At 43.2% G+C, this 22907-nt stretch overlaps 2 protein-coding genes across 2 annotated transcripts; one reads left to right on the top strand and one right to left on the bottom strand.

Moving 5' to 3' along the window:
- Positions 1-206: 206 nt before the first annotated feature.
- On the top strand, positions 207-15269 carry ercc1 (excision repair cross-complementation group 1). Its single transcript, XM_056289777.1, has 9 exons — positions 207-394; positions 761-1165; positions 9165-9268; positions 11938-12037; positions 12146-12222; positions 12502-12601; positions 13841-13912; positions 14625-14693; positions 14786-15269. The coding sequence occupies exons 1-9, from the start codon at positions 266-268 to the stop codon at positions 14846-14848; spliced, it is 1119 nt and encodes a 372-aa protein (XP_056145752.1). The 5' UTR covers positions 207-265; the 3' UTR covers positions 14849-15269.
- A 5310-nt stretch (positions 15270-20579) lies between these two features.
- LOC130121199 (zinc finger protein 436) lies at positions 20580-22660 on the bottom strand. Its single transcript, XM_056290069.1, has 2 exons — positions 22422-22660; positions 20580-22209 (listed from the first exon to the last, which is right to left on the bottom strand). The coding sequence occupies exon 2, from the start codon at positions 22155-22157 to the stop codon at positions 21129-21131; it is 1029 nt and encodes a 342-aa protein (XP_056146044.1). The 5' UTR covers positions 22158-22209; positions 22422-22660; the 3' UTR covers positions 20580-21128.
- Positions 22661-22907: the final 247 nt, after the last annotated feature.

Here is a 22907-nt window from a genome sequence, read left to right as displayed (position 1 = left end):
ATGGACAGGCTCCAGCAACCCTGTGACCCTGAGAGCAGGATAAGTGGTTCGGAAAATAGGTGGATGGATGGACATCGTCATATGAACAAGGCCAGGGGAGACGAGAGGGGGAAAGAGGAAGAGGAAGTTTTGCAGCCAACAGTAGGTTGACCTGTGCGCCATCTATTGGCTACAAAATAAACAAACCGCTTTTATTCATCGAGTTTTCTGCTCTCATCGTTTATGCCTGATCGTTGTTTAAGGAAGAAGATGAAGGGGGGATGTTATGAGAAACGTGTGGAACGAAGTGAAGAAGTGTTATGCCGCTATTTGTAAAGCCTTCAATATGGATACGGAGAAGAAAAGATTTAATATCAACTTGGACGACTCTGCGTTTACAAAAGAAAGAACGCCCGTGGGTAGACGAGTGAACTTTATTGCACCGACCACGGTCTCTGTATTAGGCTTCCCCTACTCTGTGTAAAGTGATTTTATGTGCAACACCAGCTTCAACCAGTGATAGCTAGAGAAAGCCTTGTTGCAGATCTGTTACAGTTAATCTACTCTGCCCACATGGAAGCTATTGAACGTCTGTCTATCCTGAGGAATCCGTGGAAGAGGAATCCGTCCTCTTCCAAGACCTCAGGATGCGCTTGCTGAAAATTCTCATTCATTTTTTTTCCTGATAAGCTCATTTTGTGAATGTTTCCCCCTCATCCAAATCGAGGCTTTTGCCCATCGTTCTTATTTCTGAGAAATTTTCTTTGTCATTCCTCTTCAGATAAAGCCACAGTTTCCACCGTCATGCAAAGGAGCAAAAAGTTCACCATCCACATCTGCATCTTCAACGAGTCAACCATTGTCTTATGCTGAATTTGTCATCCAGCGTAACAAACCTGCCCTTGATCCAAAAATGCCCCCCGCCCCTCAGGGAGAGTGTATCTCCAAGCAGGCGACGGATGCGAGCACCGGAGTCAGCAGCACTGACAAACAACTGCCAAATGCAGCCATGATCCAGGCTGAAGGAGAATATGATGAAGGGTGCGTAAGCAAAGGGGAGAAGGAGGAGACTCGCACAGCTGCAGATACACAAAAACAGATCGAAGGTCAAATGTCAGCGGCAGGCCCTAACCTGGGCCCTAAACCGGTAGGGTCGGGGAGCAGCATCATCGTCAGCCCCCGACAGGTAAGCACGAAGCAGCAGCTGCATGTGTACCTCTAGAGCTTCATAAGGACTTTATTTGCATAACGAAAATCACCAGAGTTATTATGGGAATGTTCTATTTCAGTGAATATTATGCTCAAATTGAGCAACTGGTTATATAGATTACATAGATTATAATTTGTGCTGAGCATTATGGGAAATATCACAATAATCGTAGAATTTACACAATGTCGAAATATGTTACAATATCTGCTTACTTATGCAAAGTACCAGAACTAGCTTATTAAAAAAAGTAAAACTAGCTTATTATTATTAGAACTGTTTGGTAAGGTAAAGTATAATATCAAACTAAAGCTGCTTTCAAATAATGCTCCCTTAAATATTTCAGATCTCACTTTGTGAGCAATTTTATGGAATAGATTCTTGTTAATTTAGACCAAATTATGTATCACAATACGACAATATCCACATTTTACACAGATGCAATACCATTGAAAGACGCTCAATGATAATACTGAAGTATAGCCTAGCCTTAATTAGAATTGTTGTGCAGGTCTGTAAAAATAGAGTCCACCCACTAGATAATGCTTCCATGAATATTTATTGATATACCACAATGTGACATTTCGAGCATTAAGCTCTTCTTTGGACAAAGAAGCATACAGAGACTCACCTTCAAATACCTACTAGGCCAGGTCACCCGGTCCTAATAGGTTCCCTTAGATTGGATACATACAATAATAGATTGGGTAGATAAATAAATAAATGTGATAGATAGATAAATACATATGAGATATATCCATCATATTAAACTTCACATCAGTGCAGACAATCTAATGATAATATACTCAGCACGTTAATAAACGTAGTAACTGTGTGACTGTGTTTATAAACAACATATAATACATAGTAAAAATGCACAATAAAGTCCCTAAAGATGCACCATATATACACACAGAATATGTACAAAGCTCCATAGTACACTTCAAAAAGATACACTTGTATGTCAGGTCAAAGACCTTGTACGTACATAGTGGCAGAACTAGCGTTTTATACAGGGGGTGGCCAAGGCTACTTCAGGGGGTCCACAGACCTTGACAGAAAATTAGTGTGTATTTGAATACTTAATTTTGGGGGTGTGCATGGCACACTTTTATTTACAGTATCATATTTATGCTCATATACATTATATTAACTTTTCTTTGCTGTTAGTTTTGGAATTGGCCTAATCAAAACCAAATTAAATTTGTGTGACATGATACCCTTTGGATTTATCCTTTTAGAATGTCAGTGTACTAACTAATGTAGTGCAGGTTTTAATCATGACCAGAGGGGATGCTAAAGTACCAAATCTTAGATAGATTTAAAAGAGCATAATTCTGCGGATCTTGTAAGAACTGGTGAAATGTTTCACAAACTCATCCATGTTGAGGAAGCACGCCCTCTTTGATGCAACACTGAGAATTCCGAGGGGACTTAACCTGTCATCAATCATTGTTTTCTTAAGATTGGTTTTATTCATTCATCTTCAGCCGCTTCTCCGGGGTCGGGTTGCAGTGGCAGCAAGCTAAGTAGGGCACTCCAGACGTCCCTCTCCCCAGCAATGCCCTCCAGCTCCTCCTGGAGGATCCCAAGGCATTCCCAGGCCAGATTGGACATGTAGTCCTTCCAGCGAGTTCTGGGTCTACCCAGGGTCTCCTGCCAGTTGGCCATGCCCGGAAAACCTCCAAAAGAAGGTGCCCAGGAGGCATCCTAATCAGATGCCCAAACCACCTCAACTGGCTGCTTTCGACGCAAAGGAGTAGTGGCTCTTCTCTGAGCTCTGCGCTCCTCACCATATCGCTAAGGCTGAGCCCAGACACCCTACGGAGGAAACTTATTTCAGCCGCTTGTATTCGTGATCTCACCCTTTCGGTCACTACCCAAAGCTCATGACCATAGGTGAGGATTGGAACGAAGATTAACTGGTAAATTGAGAGCTTTGCCTCCGGTACAACATCTGCATTACTGCTGATGCTGCACCAATCCGCCTGTCAATCTCCCACTCCATCCTACCCTCACTTGTGATCAAGACCCCGAGATACTTGAACTCCTTCACTTGAGGCAACAACTCATCCCCAACCCGGAGAGAGCAATCCACCATGGCCTCAGACTTGGAGGTGCCTACTCTCATCCCAGCCATTTCACACTCCGCCGCAAACTGCCCCAGTGCACGCTGGAGGTCGCATTCTGATGAAACTAACAAAGCCACATCATCTGCAAAGAGCAGAGACGCAATTCTGAGGTTCCCAAAACAGACACACTCCTCACCTTGGCTGCACCTTGAGATCCTTTCCATGAATATCAGAAACAGAATCGGAGACAAGGGACAACCTTGGCTGAGTCCGAAACCCACCAAAAATGTGTGAAAAGATGGGTTTTAATCACTTTCAAAGCTGAGAAACTTCTCTCGCAAGAAGCACTGCTGACTGGTCTAACAAGAAAGCATACAAAGTCGAAATATAGCTCATGAAAGATGTCTTTATAAGGCTCTAGAAACACAACAAAGTCAAGGAGAGTAGACGGTTTGTCCATTCCACTTTTCTCTCTCCTATCAAAAAGCCACTTGGTGTGTCCAGGTAGTGTAGCGGTCTATTCCGTTGCCTACCAATAAAGGGATCACCAGTTCGAATCCCCGTGTTACCTCCAGCTTGGTCGGGCGTCCCTACAGGCACAATTGGCCGTGTCTGTGGGTGGGAAGCCGGATGTGGGTGTGTGTCATGGTTGCTGCACTAGCGCCTCCTCTGGTCGGTTGGGGCGCCTGTTCGGGGGGGAGGGGGAACTGGCGAAATAGCGGGATCCTCCCACGCATTACGTCCCCCTGATGAAACTACTCACTGTCAGGTGAAAAAGAAGCGGCTGGCGACTCCACGTATTAGAGGAGACGTGGTAGTCTGCAGCCCTCCCCAGCTCGGCAGAGGGGGTGGAGCAATGACCGTGACAGCTCGGAAGACAGGGGTAATTGGCCGGGTTCAACTGGGGAGAAAAGGGGGGGAAAATCAAAAAGGAAAAAAAAACGCTTGGTTTGATGAGTCTCATGTTTGAGGTCCTCCAAATCTGACTCGAATGTCTGAGCAAAGACAAACAGAGGCTCCAAAGGTTGTGCTCTTTGGGTTGAGAGACTGGACCCCTTGCATTATCTTGCAATTCTTCTTCGAAAAACACCTCTGCAGCTCAGCTGTGAGACAGTCAAGCACCTGATAAAAGATAGCTCTTTGGAAGCTCTCACCATCACTTTGATCATTATTTCTCTGTCCTACAGTGCTCATCATCAAAGAGTCATGAAATCTTGAGCCTGTTTTGGGCTGTCTTTACACTGTTTTTATACTTATTTTACAGTGCTCTGCAATCTCTTTCCATAGTTCTCCAAAGTAACCCTCACTTCTATTTCTATAGTCCTGTAATGTGTTTGTAAGGGCACTTACTCGATCCACAGCCCTTGCTAGGTCAAGAGAGCTGGATTGGAGCATGTCAGATAGACATTTGGCATCACCAAGCCCTTTACAAAAGCTAATCAAAAGCCCTCTGAAGTGTAAATCTATCTGAGAGAGAAGGCCCCATCCCTTCCACTGATCTATCACCACTGTTTTCAAGTGCGATATCCAGTAGCAGTCACAGAACTGCTGGAAGCCTTTTCCTCAGATTACAGCATGACATGTGTCTGCATGCCCACCTTACATCCCCAAGTCTCTGTAGTTCCCTAGGCTGCTGCTGTGGATATAGGTCTTTCTGATCTGCAAGCCACTTGAGATGAACGTATGAGCCAGATACAAAATTATAAAGCTTCTGCAGGGACCAAAGGGTCAACTGCCTCAGGCACTGATTTTACAGCATTGACAAGAACCAAATTCAAACAGTGTGTATTACAGTGCACATAAAATGCAAATCTTGCACTGTTTTCAGTCCGCATAGACACACCAGAATGCCTTCTGCTCATGACGAATGCACCGTCATAGCCTTGCCCCAAAAGATTGTTTCTGTAGTCCAGACCATGTTTTTCAAGGCAATCAATTATCATTTTTGTGAGACCTGCCGCTGTCCTGTGATGGCCTGTCCAGGGTGTCTCCCTGCCTGCTGCCCAATGACTGCTGTGATAGGCTCCAGCATCCCCGCGACCCTGAAAGCAGGATAAGTGGTTTGGATAATGGATGGATGTTTGTGAGACCTGCTGCATCTAAGCTTTCAGGTGACTGAAAGTGTAAAAAGCTATTGTGGATGGCTCAACTGTAGTAGTACCTCACAACTAAAGACATTTGTTCTTTTTTCTTTAAATCTTTGGTTTCATCTGCATTTACACAAAAAAACTTCACTTTCTTTTACTTCTCTTATTATTTCACTTTGTACCATCTTAGCTAAGCCCTCAAGAACTTCATTCTGGTTTTCCATTTTTCTCCCATAGTCCAAACAAATGTAGGTCAGGTGAATTGGCAATACTAAATTGTCCCTAGGTGTGAATGTGTGTGTGTGTTGGCCGTGTGATGAACTGATGGCCTGTCCAGGGTGTCTCCCTGCCTGTGGCCCAATGACTGCTGGGATAGGCTCCAGCATCCCCGTGACACTGAGAGCAGGATAAGCAGCTTGGATAATGGAATGGAATGAAAGTGTACTTAGCACAACCACATTCATTTATCCTTTTCTCTATGAGATGGTCATGCTTTGCTATTTCTTCTAAGATTGTCAAAAAATTATCCTTGTTGTAAGACTCGTTAGACTCTTGATTACATCTATGCACTATATTTATATTTTGGGTGGCAGTTAATAGCACATCTGCAATTGTCCCCCCCCCCCTTTTTTCTCCCCAATTGAATCTGGCCAATTACCCCACTCTCTCCGAGCTGTCCTGGTCGCTGCTCCACCATGCTGAGTTTTGGGAAATGTTTTCAAACACAGCTGTAAAGGCCCCTCTTTTCTGGATCTTGAAATGTCTGGAGTACACGTTAAATAATCTGTCATATCTCTATGGAAATGTATAATTAAGGGATCCACAAGATTAGATACTAACAGCTGCTAACTAAAACGTGTAGTTTTAAAGTACAGGCCTACCATTGGGTCCTTTTGGAACAGCATATCTTGATGCATATCTTGAGCTTGATGACATCTCCTGGCAGCTCTGGCTCACTGTCTTGCTCAGAGGAGAGGTCTCTGTGTCATCCCCTGATAAATCTGTTACATTAAAATAGCACAAGAACCATTAGTGTGTAATCACAATAAAAATGCCATGGCCATCAAAACAAGAACACACATGAATCAACAACCAAGATTTTAAAGTGAGGCTTAATCTGGCAAAATCATCTTATTGTTGCAAGCTGAAGCTAAACTTAATTTCTGAACTGGGTATGTGATTTACTGCCTGGTGGATGCTCTGACCTGGTGGTAGTAGACTGGGTCCTTGGGAAGTCTGACCACGCTGATTAGCCTCAGGTAGGGAGCTATTCTGGGTTCCGATAGTGATGCAAGGGGTGGGGTCTGTTTGCACCTGATATGCCTGTTTGTTCTTCTTTTAAAAAAAAAGTCTGATAACTTTCCCTTTCTTTTCATGATTGTTTTAATTGACCCTATGCAAACAAAAGACAGTCTATGGTTACAGCTAAGCATCTAATTACCCATATTTTAGTCCAATCTCAATCTTAATTACAAATCCCCACTATCATAACTGTACCTTAAAATCAACTACCAGCCTAAGGTACGAGTTAGATCATGGCTATCCCTACTCTGCAGTACATAGCTATAATTTAGTACACCTTTACGATAGCAAATAGGCTATCTGCAAATGGTGCAATTGTTTGAGTAACGGTAACAGATTTATAATAAAAAAAATTTAGTTTTGAGTTTAAGTACGAAAATATAACTGAGTCAATGGATTTTAAATTGCTAAATGTTAACTTGCTGAACACTGACAGCTGTACTAGTTAGGCTACACTAGCGAAACACTTGTAAACTGTAACTTACGACACTGCACTATATACTATGCATGGCGTGTATTACTAGCATAGATGTAAACATGTTTGGCTGAATTGGGAACCAATCTCTCTTATCTGATCAACTGTCTGTTATGGAGCCAAATTGCCAATATGCATCTACACAGTGACTCAACTTTCGTAAAAGTTTTTCAGGAAACCTGAACCCGATGCTAAACCTTAAAACTTACTTCAATATGGTGTTTTTGCGGCAGGTTTGCAACTTGTGTACACCGCTTATGTAACTTGTGAGCTGTGGAAATATTCTCTCTTCCTCATCCTCAATTTGGAAAAGGCACTGCCGGCGATAACGCATCTTTCAGCAAGAGGTGAAATGAGATGTCAGTCAGCATCAAACTGCCAGTAGCAAATTAAATTTTTAGGTTGATACCCGGGATCCGGGATGGCCAATCAGATATCAGGTGTCCAGTGCCATCCCTGACACCCTTTTGGCTCCGCTAGCACTTGTACAGTATTCAATTCAATTCAATTCAATTGTATTGTCATTAAAAACAATGTGCAGGCACATGTTAAAAATGAAATGAGTTGTTCTGATTAAGCTCTAGGTACTGTACAAGGTGACCTGACAGACAAGTGTATCTTTTTGAAGTGTACTATGGAGCTTTGTACATATCCTGTGTGTATACTATATGGTGTATTTTTTAGATACTTTATTTTGCGTTTTTACTGCGCATCCCCACGACCCCGAGGGCAAGATAAGCGGTTTAGATAATTGATGGATGGATGGATCATATGTTGTTTACATATACAGTCACACAGTTACTATGTTTATGCTTCTCCTGGATCGCCACCTTGCCGTGGTGGAGAAACTTGCATGTACCAATGATCCCAAGAGCTATGCCGTCCGGAGCTTGGCTCCTAGTAGGGTCACCCAAAGCGGCTAAGTCGAGGGGGAGGTTCCAGACGAAGCGCAAGCCAACAAAGACTTTAACGGCAGAACTGGCTGAAGATTAAAACGGCAGTGAAGGCGGATGAAGGCTGCAACAGAGGGTGGTCCCAGTTGTCTTGGTTCTCCATGACATTAGACTCTGGCCACCCCCTGCCAAGGACTGTGTGGTGGCTGCAGGCACATCAGCCACTCCACATAAAAAGCTGTCAGGCACAGGCATCCTCCCATTGTGCGGCTCCAGGATCAGCCTCTACACCCACCTGAGGTCCCAGAGGGACCCAGAGGGTGGATGGTCTTAATCGACCCCGAGTGAATGCCAACAATAATGATGTTTACTAACGTGGTGAGTATATTATCATTAGATTGTCTGCACTGATTTGCAGTTCTGTATGATGGATATATCTAATATGTATGTATTTATCTATCCCATTTATTTGTTTATTTATCTATCCAATCCAAGAGAGCCTATTGGGCCAGGGGACCTGTCAGGGGACCTGGCCTTGTAGGTATTTGAAGGTGTGTCTCTGCATGCTTCTTTGTCTGAAGAAGAGCTTAATGCTCAAAACGTCAAATGGTAGTATACCCAACAATGTTCATGGGAGCATTATCTAGTGTGCGGAGTCTTATTTTTTTAAGTTTTTCACATGTTCATCTGCCCAGCACCGACAATTTATCAGGAATCAGGAACACTTTATTTATCATTTCACTTCATGCACTTGCGTACATGAAATGAAATGAAATGAAATGCTGTTTCCCTCAGCCCACTGCAGTACAACACAAAGATAAAAACATATACAAAAACTGCAAGAACACACATACCCAAACTAACACATATATCAAAACTAAACAAAAAAAATCACAGTTCAAGGGAACGAATGCCAGCCAGGATGAATGTCGGAACCGCTGGTCTGCATGGGCTAGCAGTTAGCTTAGCCCGCCTCTCCTCCGCATCCTGTCAGACCGCCCTTGGCGTTTCCTCCTTGGGCACAGCCCCAGGCAGGGGACAGCTCCAGGAGTATCATTTGGATATGCATGTATTTGTAAACATTTTGCAGGTCAGTAAATTAACCATATCATTGATTAGCATCACATTTGTTTGCTTTCTCAATTGCAGAGGGGAAATCCCATTCTAAAGTTTGTGAGGAGTGTACCGTGGGAGTTTGGAGAAGTTGCACCAGACTATGTCTTGGGACAGACGACATGTGCTCTCTTCCTGAGGTCTGTGTTTTGTGGTAGCCTAAGCCGTGTGTGTGTGTGTGTGTGTGTGTGTGTGTGTGTGTGTGTGTGTGTGTGTGTGTGTGTGTGTGTGTGTGTGTGTGTTGCTCACAACTAATATCTCACAGCTTCAGTATAAACAGGGGCGTAACTACCCATTTGTTGAGAGGTATCCAACATCAACATTGCACCTCCCCATCGTCAAATTTCAGTACTGTCAGAACAGCACATGGAAGTCATATATGTACAAAAGGTAAAAACTGTTTATTTTCTTTAACAGATAAGTTTAACAACTATTTTAATTATTAAGATATATTTCATGACTATGCACTAGTATTCAGCAACTACTAACAACTACTGTACATATTTTACAACAGATTTAGGAGTCTGATTATTTTTACTTGACCCATGGGAAAGACATCACTCTGTAGTTGCCAACTAAATTCTGTCATGCCTTGCCTTGGCACTTGCCCATTTCTTAAGTATATCATCAAACGAAGTTGACCATGCAAATCTGTTTTCAATTGTGATGACTGCCAATTGGGTCAAGCGGTCATTGTTCATACTCGACTGAAGGCATAACTTTTAGCTTGCTGAATGATCTATCAGCAGAGGCAACTGTCAGTGGCACCGTTAGGAATGCTCTAAGAACTGCCGTCAAATTTGGGAACACTAAGTCCAGATTTCCCTGCATTAGATAATTTAACTTGTCAGTGGCCTTCTGGTGCCCTTTAAGTATGCGGCTTGCGGGGTATTTTTCTTGTATGATGTTGCTGGCTGCTAGGACATACCTAGTTACAAATTCCTCCAATTCTTTACATCTACTTTACATCCTATCTGTCTTTCATCCACAGACAATTTTTCTCTCATTCCTTCACACGCTTTCTCCTTTTCCCTCTTTCTTTTCCAGATCCACGCCCCCGACAGTTTCTTTTGAGCTTTCTCCATCTCGGCTCCTTCTCTATGTCATGACAAGTTGACAAGTTAGATCACAGGGTGTTGCAAAGCCTCACGCGCTGGAGTCATTTTAACTCTTGTCATTGATTGTCATTGGGTCGCAGCAGTAACGAAAAAGTAGCATGTCTTGTTCGTGTGATTGATCTAGCCTGGCTGTAACTTCAGAAATATGACTATAATGCAGCATGTACCTATTTTAAATGACAAAACAAAGATAATTGACAACAAAGACACATTGCTGTATCTTGTATATGTATATTTTCCGCTCCCGGTGTGGGAAGATGGCAGCGTGAATTCACGTTTGCAGCGGCCTCACCCAATACTGGTGTGGGAAGATGGTGGTGCGAACTTATGTTTGCAGTGGCCTCACCCAGTGCCATCCATGCAGTGTCTTGTCCACGGCTGTCCATGTCTTCGTTTGATGGCTGGGAGAGCTGGCACTGGATTGGCTGAGAGAGCTTGGTCTGCTGCGTCCTGTGGGCCCAGGGACCATGGCCCTGCCCAGAGCTGCACTCAAAGAAGAAACACCAAGGGCGCTCTGACAGGACGCGGAAGCAGGGCAGGCTAAGTTAACTGCTCACCATGCAGACTGGCAATTCCAATAACACTGCGATGACTGTGTTTTTGGTGTCGTCATGTAGCGTGCGGGGAGGTGTGTCGAAACTGTCTGGTTGGGAGAGCTGGCATTGTATCAGCTGGGGGAGCCTGGTCTGCTGCGTCCGGTGGGCCCACGGCCCATGGCCCTGCCTGGAGCTGCACCCGAGGAGTAAACACTGAGGGGGGTCTGAGAGGACGCGGAAGTGTGGCAGGCTAAGCTAACTTCTAGTCCATGCAGGCCGGCAGTTCCAACAAGCCATCCTGGCATTCGTTCTCTCAGACAGTGATTTTTTTTTTTTTGGAGTTTGATATGTGTGTTCTTGTAGTTTTTAGATATGTGTTTTTGTCTTTGTGTTGCACTGCTGTGGGCTGGGGGAAACAATATTTCATGTACTTTTTCATGTACATTAATTTAATGTACGCAAGTACATGAAATGAAATGACAAATAAAGTGTTCCTGATTTCTGATATTTTTCACCATTGTTTTGGGGCTCCCCCTTCACGTAGCGCCCTTATGCACTATATATATTGCATACCCCCGTTTTGCACCTCTGGGTGTAAGACTCCTAGTGCTTATAGTATTTTACAGCTGGGGCAATGTCAGTATACCTCTGGTGAGGGGCTTACAATTGGCAGCAATGCCAAAAAGTAAGGAAAAGAAGTTGGCAAGATACTGGTTCTGTCTCGTGCTCATCAACTATTGGCAGTAGCCAATATTATTTTCGAGGTGGTGTTATTTGTACCCAGAGAAGGCCTTTGCCTGTTTTTGAAGCATGGTTACAGAGGGACCTGCATCAGTGTCCTATATATCTTTATCCTTTTCAGGTACAGGAATTTTGAATATATTGAAGACATATTAAATGTGTGTGTGAGAGAGAATGTGTGTAGGCCTCTGGCAGAGATTTTGCCATGACTATATTTCTATTCAGCTTTTTATGTTCATGAGTTTATGGGTGTCTGTTTTCATACAAAATACCATTAACTGAGAATTGTTGTCATGTCATTTGATATAATGGTAGCAAGAATTTTGTACACTGTGTATATTCTGATTCCCTCTGTTATATGTTGTTTACTTATTTATTTGTTTGTTTGACATTGGTTTTTGTCCTTCATATTAGTCTGCGATACCACAACCTTAATCCTAACTACATTCATGAGCGGCTCAAGCAGCTTGGACAGACCTTCACCCTCCGAGTGTTACTAGTTCAAGTGGACGTGGTGTGTAAAAACCATAACCCAACTTGTCATCAAAATATGCTTGACCATTTTTATCTGTTTAACACTTATTTTTTTCTGTTTAAGTGATTTGTGGTTGTAACATTGCAGAAAGATCCTCATCATGCACTGAAAGAACTGGCTCGCATGTGCATCATGGCTGACTGCACTCTCATCTTAGCTTGGAGGTGAGACATACAAAATGTGACCTCACCAGCATCTCCTTGATATGCAGTGTGAGACAGCCCTATAAACATTATGCATTAAAACATTTATTGATATTTTAATTACTTCAGGTACTGCTTATTAAGATTAACAAGGAGTTGAAAATATCAACTGGTGATTTCACATGTTTGTTTTCACCAATTATCAAGATTTATCCAGTGATTCATAGCATATTTAAGCTGGTTATGAGATGTTTAAAAGTTCTTACAAATAAAGCAACAAGACTTTTCTCATGATGATAGTCCAGAGGAGGCAGGACGCTACCTGGAAACCTATAAGTCCTATGAGAAGAAACCAGCTGACATCCTGAAAGAGCATGTTGAGAGAGACTACCTGTCAAAGGTTTGAAATTCACTCTATAGATAAAATGTTCAAAATCATGTTTTTGTTTTTTCTATGTTAGTATTAATCATGAGGGAGTGGGCATTGTGGCTTAATGGTATGCACTGTTGCATCATAGCAAGAAAGTCCTGAGTTGGAGCTGAGCTTTTTTTGTGTTGAGTTTGCATGGTTTCCCCATGTTCACATGGACCTCCTCTTGGGAGCAGCCTGTTTAGGGGTCTTGAAGCAACTCAGATGTCGCAGTCCTTTAATAGAAATCCCTGTAGCTTCCATCCATCCATTATCCAAACCGCTTATCCTGCTCATGGTCACGGGATGCTGGAGCCTAGCCCAGCAATCATTGGGCAGCAGGCGGGGAGACACCCTAGACAGGCCGCCAGTCCACAGGGCCACCACACACACACACACACACACACACACACACACACACACACACACACACACACACACACACACACACACACACACACACACACACACACACACACACACACACACACACACACACACACACACACACACATTCACACCTAGGGACAATTTAGTATGGCTGATTCACCTGACCTACATGTCTTAGAACTGTGGGAGGAAACTGGAGCACCTGGAGGAAACCCACACAGACACGGGGAGAACATGCAAACTCCACACAGAGGATGACCATGGATGACCCCCAAGGTTGGACAACCCCGGGGTTCAAACCCAGGACCTTCTTGCAGTGAGGTGACTGTGCTAACCTGTGCGCCACCGTGCCACTTCCCTGTAGCTTGACTGCCTGAATTTAACAGAATAGCTTGGCCTTTCTGTTCAACTCATTCATTGTGATAAAACTTGTACTGTTGTTCAAAGAAGGTTGAATCAGTTCATCTGGAGCCAATGTTTATTGACAGATACGTTTCATCACTTTCTTCACAAGAGTGATGAAACATATCTGTCAATAAATGTTGGATCCAGATGAACTGATTCAACCTTCTTTGATTTTCTTACGTGGATTATTGAGGATGCATCAAGACATTTTGTACTGTTATTACATCCACTGGTATATTGGTTTACTTGCTTCACAGATTCTTTGCCAACAGACCCATCATGTTAGCCTACATGGTATTCTCAACCATAACACACCCTCATCATTGCCACACAACCTGTTTTCACTCACTTCAGTCCAACAGTTAGTAGGTTATGCCTGGTCTTGTTAGTTGGTCAATATTGCATTGTGTAATGGTTCCCTACTTTTTCATACAGGTGACTGACTGTCTGACCACCGTGAAGTCAGTTAACAAGACGGATGCCATGACCCTCCTGTCCACCTTCTCTGTAAGTGTTGCTCCACAGAATTTTTCCTCACCGGTCCCTGATGTCAAAGCAAGAATTGACCTTCAGATTGTTGTTTTGATTGTTTTGTTATTTTATACAGACTTGGTACATGTTGATTTTAGTTCAGTTAGAGATGAGACATGGAAGAACTTCATTTGTCCCTGTGGGAGAATCTTTTTTTTTCTTCCACTAAAGGATGCAGAAGCTTTTGAGTTTCATGCAAAGAATAAGTAAGCTGACTTTCCCCAATATCTCTACCCAGTTTCTCTCATGGCGTAGCTAATGGCGTCATTCATGTCACTATTGTCTAATGCTAGGAATCAGTCTCAGTCAGTTTTCAAATAAATATTTGCTACAGAAATTAGATAGCTAATCATCCCCCAGGATGAAATTTAGCCATTACAAACAAAGTTGAGAAGCTATAACTGTTGTCAAAGTGTAACTAATTTAGATATTATAGCATATTGAATTTGACTGGTGGTAAATGAGAAAGGTGCTTTTTTGGTCTCATTGCTATCACACCCCAAGAGCTGTTTCCCCTTGGATTATTGTTGACCCCCTGGTGTAAACTTACTTGACTTGAAAATAAACACTTGAATTTATTTGATATTTGTCTTGTCATCCTGATATGTTCATTTGTTTTGAACAGAGTCACTTCCCTATTACTATTTTGGTATTGGACAGCGATAACAAATTTTGTTCATTTTGACAGTCTGTAGAGGGAATCATCAATGCCTCCAAAGATGACCTGGTTCTCTGTCCTGGCCTTGGACCACAAAAAGTGAGAGGAAAAAAAAGCTTTTGTGTGGCAGGGAAATTCACAATGGACATGTAAAACTTTTTTTTCATTCAAATATGATGTTTCGTTCACAGGCAAGACGACTCTATGATGTTCTTCACCAGCCCTTCCTCAAATTCAAGAACAAAGACAGCTGAAATATTTTCAGTAAAGGACCTGTGATGGGCACCGTTAAATACTTTCAATTTATACAACATCTTGCAAGCGCTTCTTCAAACCAAGTGTAAACTATATATATATTCTAGTTGAATGTGAAGAAACAAACAAAATGTACTGAGAAGAGACTTTCTTTTTTGGGGGGAGGGGGGGGAAGCAAAAAACAGAATGGCATTAGAAACAACCAGATTCTTATTCTTTGATTTCACTCTCAATGGACTTAATGTAAGAGGACTGGTGCTATAAAACCACCACGTTTCCTTTATTTTAATGACAGTTGACAGTTTTGATTTGTTCCAAACTTCTTAAACATGCTATTAAGCTTTAAACAGTATAAGCTGTTAAGTACACTGACTTTGCCATGAGTAAAAATGAATGTTTTGTATTAAAAGAAAACAATGTATGGTCCTTTTGTTTTTAATTATTTATTTATCTAATTACATCACTATGACACATGATGGGGCTGCAGGTTGGTCACATGCTGGAAAAGGCAGGCCAACATCCAAAACTGTAAATACCTTATACACCTCCTTTTCAGAGTTCCTCTGTGCTCGGCATCCTTGTCTGAATTCAGCTCAGACTTTTGGTCCTGGTTTCATTCAGGTGTCAATTCAAACAGACATAGAAATAAGTTAGCTGTTGAACTGCTTGCGACAATCAATTGGCAATGAACCACTCCTATGCTCTGCAGCCAAATTTCCATCCGTCTTCCACAACAACCATGTTAATAATCGGAAGCAGGTGTACAGCAGAAAGATAAAATGCATGAAATGCGTGATGAAATGTAGATAAAAGAGTTATGTACTGCATGTGCCTTTGTGGCTCTACCAGTTGAACATGAAGCCTACCATGTGGTCTCAGGCCCAATTGCAACTTTCTAATTCTGAGTCCAGCATACATCCTTTGCTGTACATCTTCCCCTCTCCCCTCCCTCTATTCCTGTCTATAACCATCATCAGCAGTCACTCACGGTTGAGTATAACTGTCCTCCCTCTGGGTCCTCGGGTGGGTGTAGAGGCCGATCCTGAAGCCGCATAATGATGCCTGAGCATGACAGCTTTTACGTGGAGTGGCTGATATGCCTGCAACCACCACACGGCCCTTAGCAGGGGGTGGCCAGAGTCCAACGTCGTGGAGAACCAAGACGATTGAGGACCACCCTCTGTTGCAGCCTTCATCTGCCTTCACTGCCATTGTGACCTGAAAACACCTTCCACCAGTTCTGCCGTTGAAGTCTTTGTTTGATCGCGCTTCATCTGGAACCTCCCTCTTGACCTATCCAGGTCAAGAGGGAGGTTCCAGGGTCACCCTACCAGGAGCCAAGCTCTGGACAGCATAGCTCTTGGGATCATTGGTAGTACATGCAAGCTTCTCCACCACAGTAAGGTGGTGCTCCAGGAGAAGTGTCTAGAACCACACAGTAACATACGTACTCAAGTAGTAAGCCTACGCAGACTATGGCATATTCATATAATAATTCACTGTACTGTTACCAAAACTATTTTGACTGCAGTATAAACTATTCAAGCTCTATGTCACACTTGCAAATGACCATTTCATCCCACTTAGCCCAGACTTCACCTTTCTTTATTAAGACTTATCGGTAGACCGCACTGTGCTATCTCTCATTTCTTTTGACCAGTATCGTTGGTTTTTCACTTCAACTGGTAGTATGTCTTGAAGTTCATTGATTTATTTTTTAATGTGAATCTGAAAGATCCATCTATCCATTCATTATCCAAACTGCTTATCCTGCTCTCAAGGTCACGGGGATGCTGGAGCCTATCCCAGCAGTCATTGGGTGGCAAGTGGGGAGACAACCTGGACAGACTGCCAGGCCATCACAGATCTGAAAGATCATCAGCACAAAAATGTACATATGACTGTTGGCTGTGAGGTTTTAATGCTTGATGCTGGAGTGCATACAAATTGTGTGTTGTTTTTTTTCTCTCCACACTTTGGATGATGATGAGTATACATACGTATAAAGCCATGCGTATTATAATCACTGATCTCTATAGACATTGCAGCCATACATATTCTTCTTACTCAAAGCAGATTGCATACATGACTTGGGAAAAATTACAACCCCTCCCCCGCAAGAATTAGCCAAGAAGTACTTTGTGTAACGAATCTGATAAGTTAAAATTGCTATAAGGAGTTGGGGATTTTTGCGCCCCGTGAACAAAAGCAGAAGTGTTTCTCATAAGAACGACTTCATTTCATAGAACCTTTGCCTCCTGTTGCAAAGATGTACAGTCACCCTCCAGTCGCTCATCATGCATTTCACTTTGAAGAGAATTGTGAGATGTAGTGGTGTTTTGGAAAAACATGTGTTTTCAGGGGATACAGCGATGAGATAATGTATCTCTAATAGTGGCTACATATCCTGTCTATGTGCCGTAAATTGCTCGGTCAGATTTTGCAGGGACTCCAACCTGGCAACAAGCAGCTGGAATCATATACTAATATTTAATCTTTTCACTGATGGTCTCATTTGCTTATGTCAGTCGTACAGAGGCATCAAAACTAAATTGAGATTGATGAATAATTAGTGACCATTAAAGCTATAGTGGCTTTAACAGAAAGCTGCTTTTCTTCGATTTTCTTCCAGTTGATGCTTTAGTAGCCACTGTGCTACCCCACGCCATAATACTTTTATGAATGCTGTTCATTTTTCTCGAGAAACGAACGGCAAGTTTCAGCTTCAAGCTGAGAGTCCAGTACTTTCCAGACCTGCTTCACTGTCTCATTTCAAGACCCTGGAAACAGGGGGTCCAACAGCAGCACTTAACACAGGACCAAACTCCATCAGCAAGAGCTGTTAAAATTTGCTAAGAAGATCCATTCATTATCCAAACCGTTTGTCCTGCTCTCAGGGTCACAGGGATGCTGGAGCCTATCCTGGCAGTTATTGGGCAGCAGGCAGGGAGACACCCTGAACAGGCCGCCAGGCCATCACAGGGCCCACACACACACACACACTCACACACACATTCACACCTAGGAACAATTTAGTACGGCAGATTTACCTGGCCTATATGTCTTTGGACTGTGGGAGGAAAACAGAGCACCCGGAGGAAACCCATGCAGACAAGGAGAGAACATGCAAACTCCACACGACCCGGGACGACCCCCCAACATTGGACTACCCCAGGACCTTCTTGCTGTGAGGCGACCTCGCTAACCACTACGCCACTGTGCCGCCTGCCAAAAAGATATTTAACATATTCATTTGGTGCATCATGAGGAGAGACATAAACATATATGTAAACCTAATACAAATGAGGACGTGTAAATGTACTCAGAATCCTGTTATCGAAACGTGGGTACAATATATTTTTTGAAAGTTTAAACGATTGCACCATTGGACAAATTTCTACCTGAAGCGATCAGTGAAGTTTTTGTCTATACAAATCCAAACGATGCCTGACGTTTTAATGAGGTCTAGCTAATAAAAAAAAGAAGAAAAAAAAGAGCCTATCCTTTCAGAACTCAATTCATCCAGCATAAACATTTTAAGGCATACAAACTCTATGGTCCTCACAGCCAAAACTAGAATCAAACTCTCATAGCTGCAGTCAGCAGATGCTGAGATTAAAATTCACTCATCTTAAAATTGAAACGTGAATGCATATTTCTTAGAGATATTCCACTACCATTTCCCCTTATGCTAAATCTTGAGTCTTTTCCATTGCTTTAAGTCCATCCATCCACCATCCATCCATTATCCAGACCACTTATCCTTACTCGGGGTCGCGGGGATGCTGGAGCCTATCCCAGCAGTCATTGGGCGGCAGGCGAGGAGACACCTTAGACAGGCCGCCAGGCCATCACAGGGCCGACACACACACATTCACACCTAGGGACAATTTAGTATGGCCGATTCACCTGACCTACATGTCTTTGGACTGTGGGAGGAAACCGGAACCCCCGGAGGAGACCCATGCAGACACGGGGAGAACATGCAAACTCCACACAGAAGATGACCCGGGACAATCCCCAAGGTTGGACTACCCCAGGGCTCGAACCCAGGACCACACTGCTGTGAAGCGACCACGCTAACTAACCACTGCGCCACCATCTCACCATTGCTTGAAGTCATCAAACAAAATCTGCTATCGTAACACATATCAGTCTAACTATTGCCTCCTCAGGCCAACTCACAGGACACAGACTCTGTTCATGCTAGACAAGCCAGTCAGCATGCATACCAGTAACACCAACAGCAGAACCATTACTCTAATTCAAAACCCAATATAAAAGTTGAAATCAGATTATGACTGTTACCCTACTATGGAGACTCAGCAGCACCTTTACATTCCCTCATCTTTGCTGAAGTAAGTGCTCACATCCATCTGCCAATATATAGCAGATGGACCATGAGCATTCAAACTACAAACCAGCTGAGACAAAAAGCTAATGCACTGACCCATGTCCTGACCCAGTGTACAAGCAGATACCATAGAGTACATCAGGCAACATCATCATGAATCTAGTGGCCCGTCTTGCAGGCAGGGCAGCACCACCGACTAAAATATCTAAACTAGCTATAAGAGTTATGACCCTGTGAGTGCAGGCATGTCATTAGTTATCAAGTGGGCATTCCCCTATAAAACCACTCTCTGCAGACTCGGCTTTACCTGAAACATACTGCAACTTTTTGTCTTCTACATATTTTACTCATTTACTCAAAATTTAAGTTTCCTAAAAGTTCCAACTTGACTTTTAACTCCTAAACAGTATTTAGTTAGTTCGCTTGTGTTTGTTTGTGTCAAAAGTTTTCCATGTGGAGGTGACGGTTTGCTAAAGCAGTCGGTAGGCCAGACAAGATGGACACAGCCCTCAAATACTTCCGGGTCTGGGGGAATGTGGACTTTTACATCAGCATAATTGTGATGGTTGAAGAGGCCATATGATGGGGGTCAGTAGTCCTAATCTGCTGTGCCTGATGGAAGCAGGTCAAAATAATATAACCTACCACAGAGCAATAGGTCAGTACCAGCTTAACCATGAGAAAGGGTTACACACTTGGGAGAGGAAGGACAATAGAGCAATAATATAACCTTTGACCTATTGTTGTAATCTTAAGGGGCTCGAAAGCTTTGTGTAATTGACCTTTCGCAAAGTACCGCCCCAGAATGGTGGTTGTCCAATCCTACCTTAGCAATGGTCCATCAAGCTTTCAAACACACAACAAAATGCTGAAACGGTGTGCCTATGGGATCTGCAAATCGGATACTAGATATCTGGAAAGTTTGGAGGGGGTGTAATTTTCTTTCCCTTCCTGAAACCCAGAACGCAAGAAGCGCAGTGTCGGCAATAATTTTGCAGTATAGCAGACCCCATGGCCAGCTTAATCCATCCAAAATCAACAAAAATACCTGTCTGCTCCAAGCTAAGCTTGCTACTAGCTATTATTGATAGCTAATACAGCTAACGTATTATTACTGTTACTTTTACCCACACAATGCGCCGATTTCTTCCTTCATGTTTTGGTGTTTTCCGGCTACTTCCTGGATCGTTCTGAAATGCTTGACGGGCATAGCAACAGTAACTAAGGGGGGCGGGACTTTGCGAAAGGTCAATTGCAGTCACATTGGATTATAGTTTGAATAATGTTGATAGTTTGGCAGATGATATATTCTTCTCCCTGCAGAACCTTCTGGTCTCATGGTAGTACGGTAAAAAGTTTTTCCATGCTATGTTTAAATTTATTTGAAATTAAAAGTATTTATTACAATAGGGCATTAAATGGTGATGCCAAGCATTTGTATTAGTGCTGTACATTTCCAATAGGACTATAAAGGATTTAAAGAAATAATTATGATCAACAAGAAATGCCAGTCAGATAATATGCTCATGCCAACATGCTGTCAGTCATACAGACATTGCAGTAGAAGATTACATCTAAAGAGAAAAGCAAAGTCCACCTCTGGCATGCGTCACACATTTGTTTGCTGTGTATACAGAGGGACCTCTAACACAAGAATGATCCATACAATTCAAAAAATAGTTCACATAAATCTACAAGTTTTTTTTTTAGTGATATTCAACAATAACACAAAACTTATCCTTGATTTATCTGCTATTGGATGCATCCCCCCCACCCCACCTCACATATACTTCCTTCAGAGGGGCTTCTTTTAAGCTTAGTGCAGTTGAAAAAACTGCAACAGTTACACATCTACCCAACAGATGGTGACGGCAACATTTATGAGATTTTAGACCGGTTGTTTGTTGGTGGTTTGCTCTTAGGGGTCACGTCTCCAGTTTAGTCTTGGCTCTTGCTCTGGAGCGTGTATTGACTTCTGAGGAGGCCAGTGGAGCCACAGAGGATGGAGAAGCAGAGGGCCCCGACAGTGGAATGAATGAAGAAGGTTTGACAACCTTCTCCTCGGCACGCTCACTCTTAACATTTTTTTTCCTCAAGTGCTTTTCACAGTGGTTCACAAATGTATCCATCTTGACAAAAGTTTTGTTGCACACTTTGCAGTGGTAGGGCCGCTGCCCGTTTTTGAGACGCACGTACAGCCGCAAGTATGATGAGCGCACAAATGTTCGGCAGCATATGCCGCATTTTAGATCCTCCGGGTTGCCGTGTGTGTTTTGGTCATCATCCGATACCGACCCAATCTGCTTGGATGACTCTTGCGACTTGTGGGAGATCAGACGTGGCAATGAGCGAAACGTCTCCCCGCATCGCTCGCATTTGAACGGCCGTTCCCTGGTGTGGACAGGAACATGTGCCATGAGTCCTGCCTTCTGGGTGAAAGCCTTGTTACAGAAGGTACACTTAAAGGGCTTCTCCCCTGTGTGGAGCCGCTGGTGGGTTTTCAGGTGTGAGGCACGGCCAAAGGTCTTACCACAGTCTGGGCATTTAAACGGCCTGTCCCCACTGTGGATCTTCTTGTGTGCCATCAGGTGGGAGGACTGGTTAAAGTACTTCCCACAGATCCCACACTTGTGTTTCCGCTCCTTGCTATGAGATGTTATGTGTAGAGCGAGGTGAGAGGAAGATATAAAGGTTTTGGTGCACAGAGGACATTGGTGAGGTTCTGGGCGGAGGCGCTTAGAGTGAGTGGGACGTCCTTCACAAGACCTACATTTGGAGGGTCCTCTTGCCTTTTGTAGACGCCGCTGTCTGATGGTGGGTGGAGGCTGCGAGTCAGCAACATGCGTCTTAGACTCAGTCTGTGGTGGACTGAAATTACATCCACAGTCAGAGCACCGCCTGGCCTGTCCCTGTTTATCAGTTGATTTGTCCAGCATGATTCTATCTACAACCATAATGGGAGAGCAGGGGCGTCCTTTCCTTGACCCATCACAGGGGCATAGGTGTCTGTAAGTAACGACAGTAAATACATAAAATAAAATTGGGACGTTTTATACAATTGTGGGCCTACGTCTATGCGAGTAGGCAGCAAATACACAACACTGGGGCACTGATAGCTATTCGTGCCTCCAGCTTAGCATGATTCTATTAAATCTAATAAGCACTAGACAAACTATAATCATGTAATTTGTATCTTTTAGACTGTAAATCATAAATACCATGCGAAACCGTAAAGCGGGTCGGCTGCTCGAAGACGTGACAACAATGCATCTCCGGGTACTTAAGGTACTCTTTTTAACGATGAAATGTAAACGCATGCACGTTTGACTTAACTTCTGGAAGGAAACAGGCTAACATCGGGTAAATATATATCTCACGAAGAGAGCCGGTAACAACAACAAACAGTTGTTAAATCATTATTTCACAGCACTTTGACGTCTCGCAGTTCGTCTTCTTCTTTTCCGTTTTATGCCGGGTGGCTCCCGTGTTAAGGTGCATTACCGCCACCTACCAGTTGGAGCGTGAACCAGCGTTATCTACCCCGACAAACAAACAAGGAAAAAAACATATTTCACCGAACACAATTCTTTTCTTGCAAATAATGGAATCTATTCCCTAACCCGATTGCAAATACGTTTTTAAGACTCAGTTCTTCAACTCCAAGTTTCCTGATTTCCCCTTTAAGTCTCAGCGGTTCGCATTTC

This window comes from Lampris incognitus, chromosome 11 (genome assembly GCF_029633865.1).
Source record: "Lampris incognitus isolate fLamInc1 chromosome 11, fLamInc1.hap2, whole genome shotgun sequence".
Taxonomy (NCBI): Eukaryota; Metazoa; Chordata; class Actinopteri; order Lampriformes; family Lampridae; genus Lampris; species Lampris incognitus.
The sequence above is the reverse complement of the archived record's forward strand: the minus strand, read 5'-3'. Positions and strand labels throughout refer to the sequence as shown.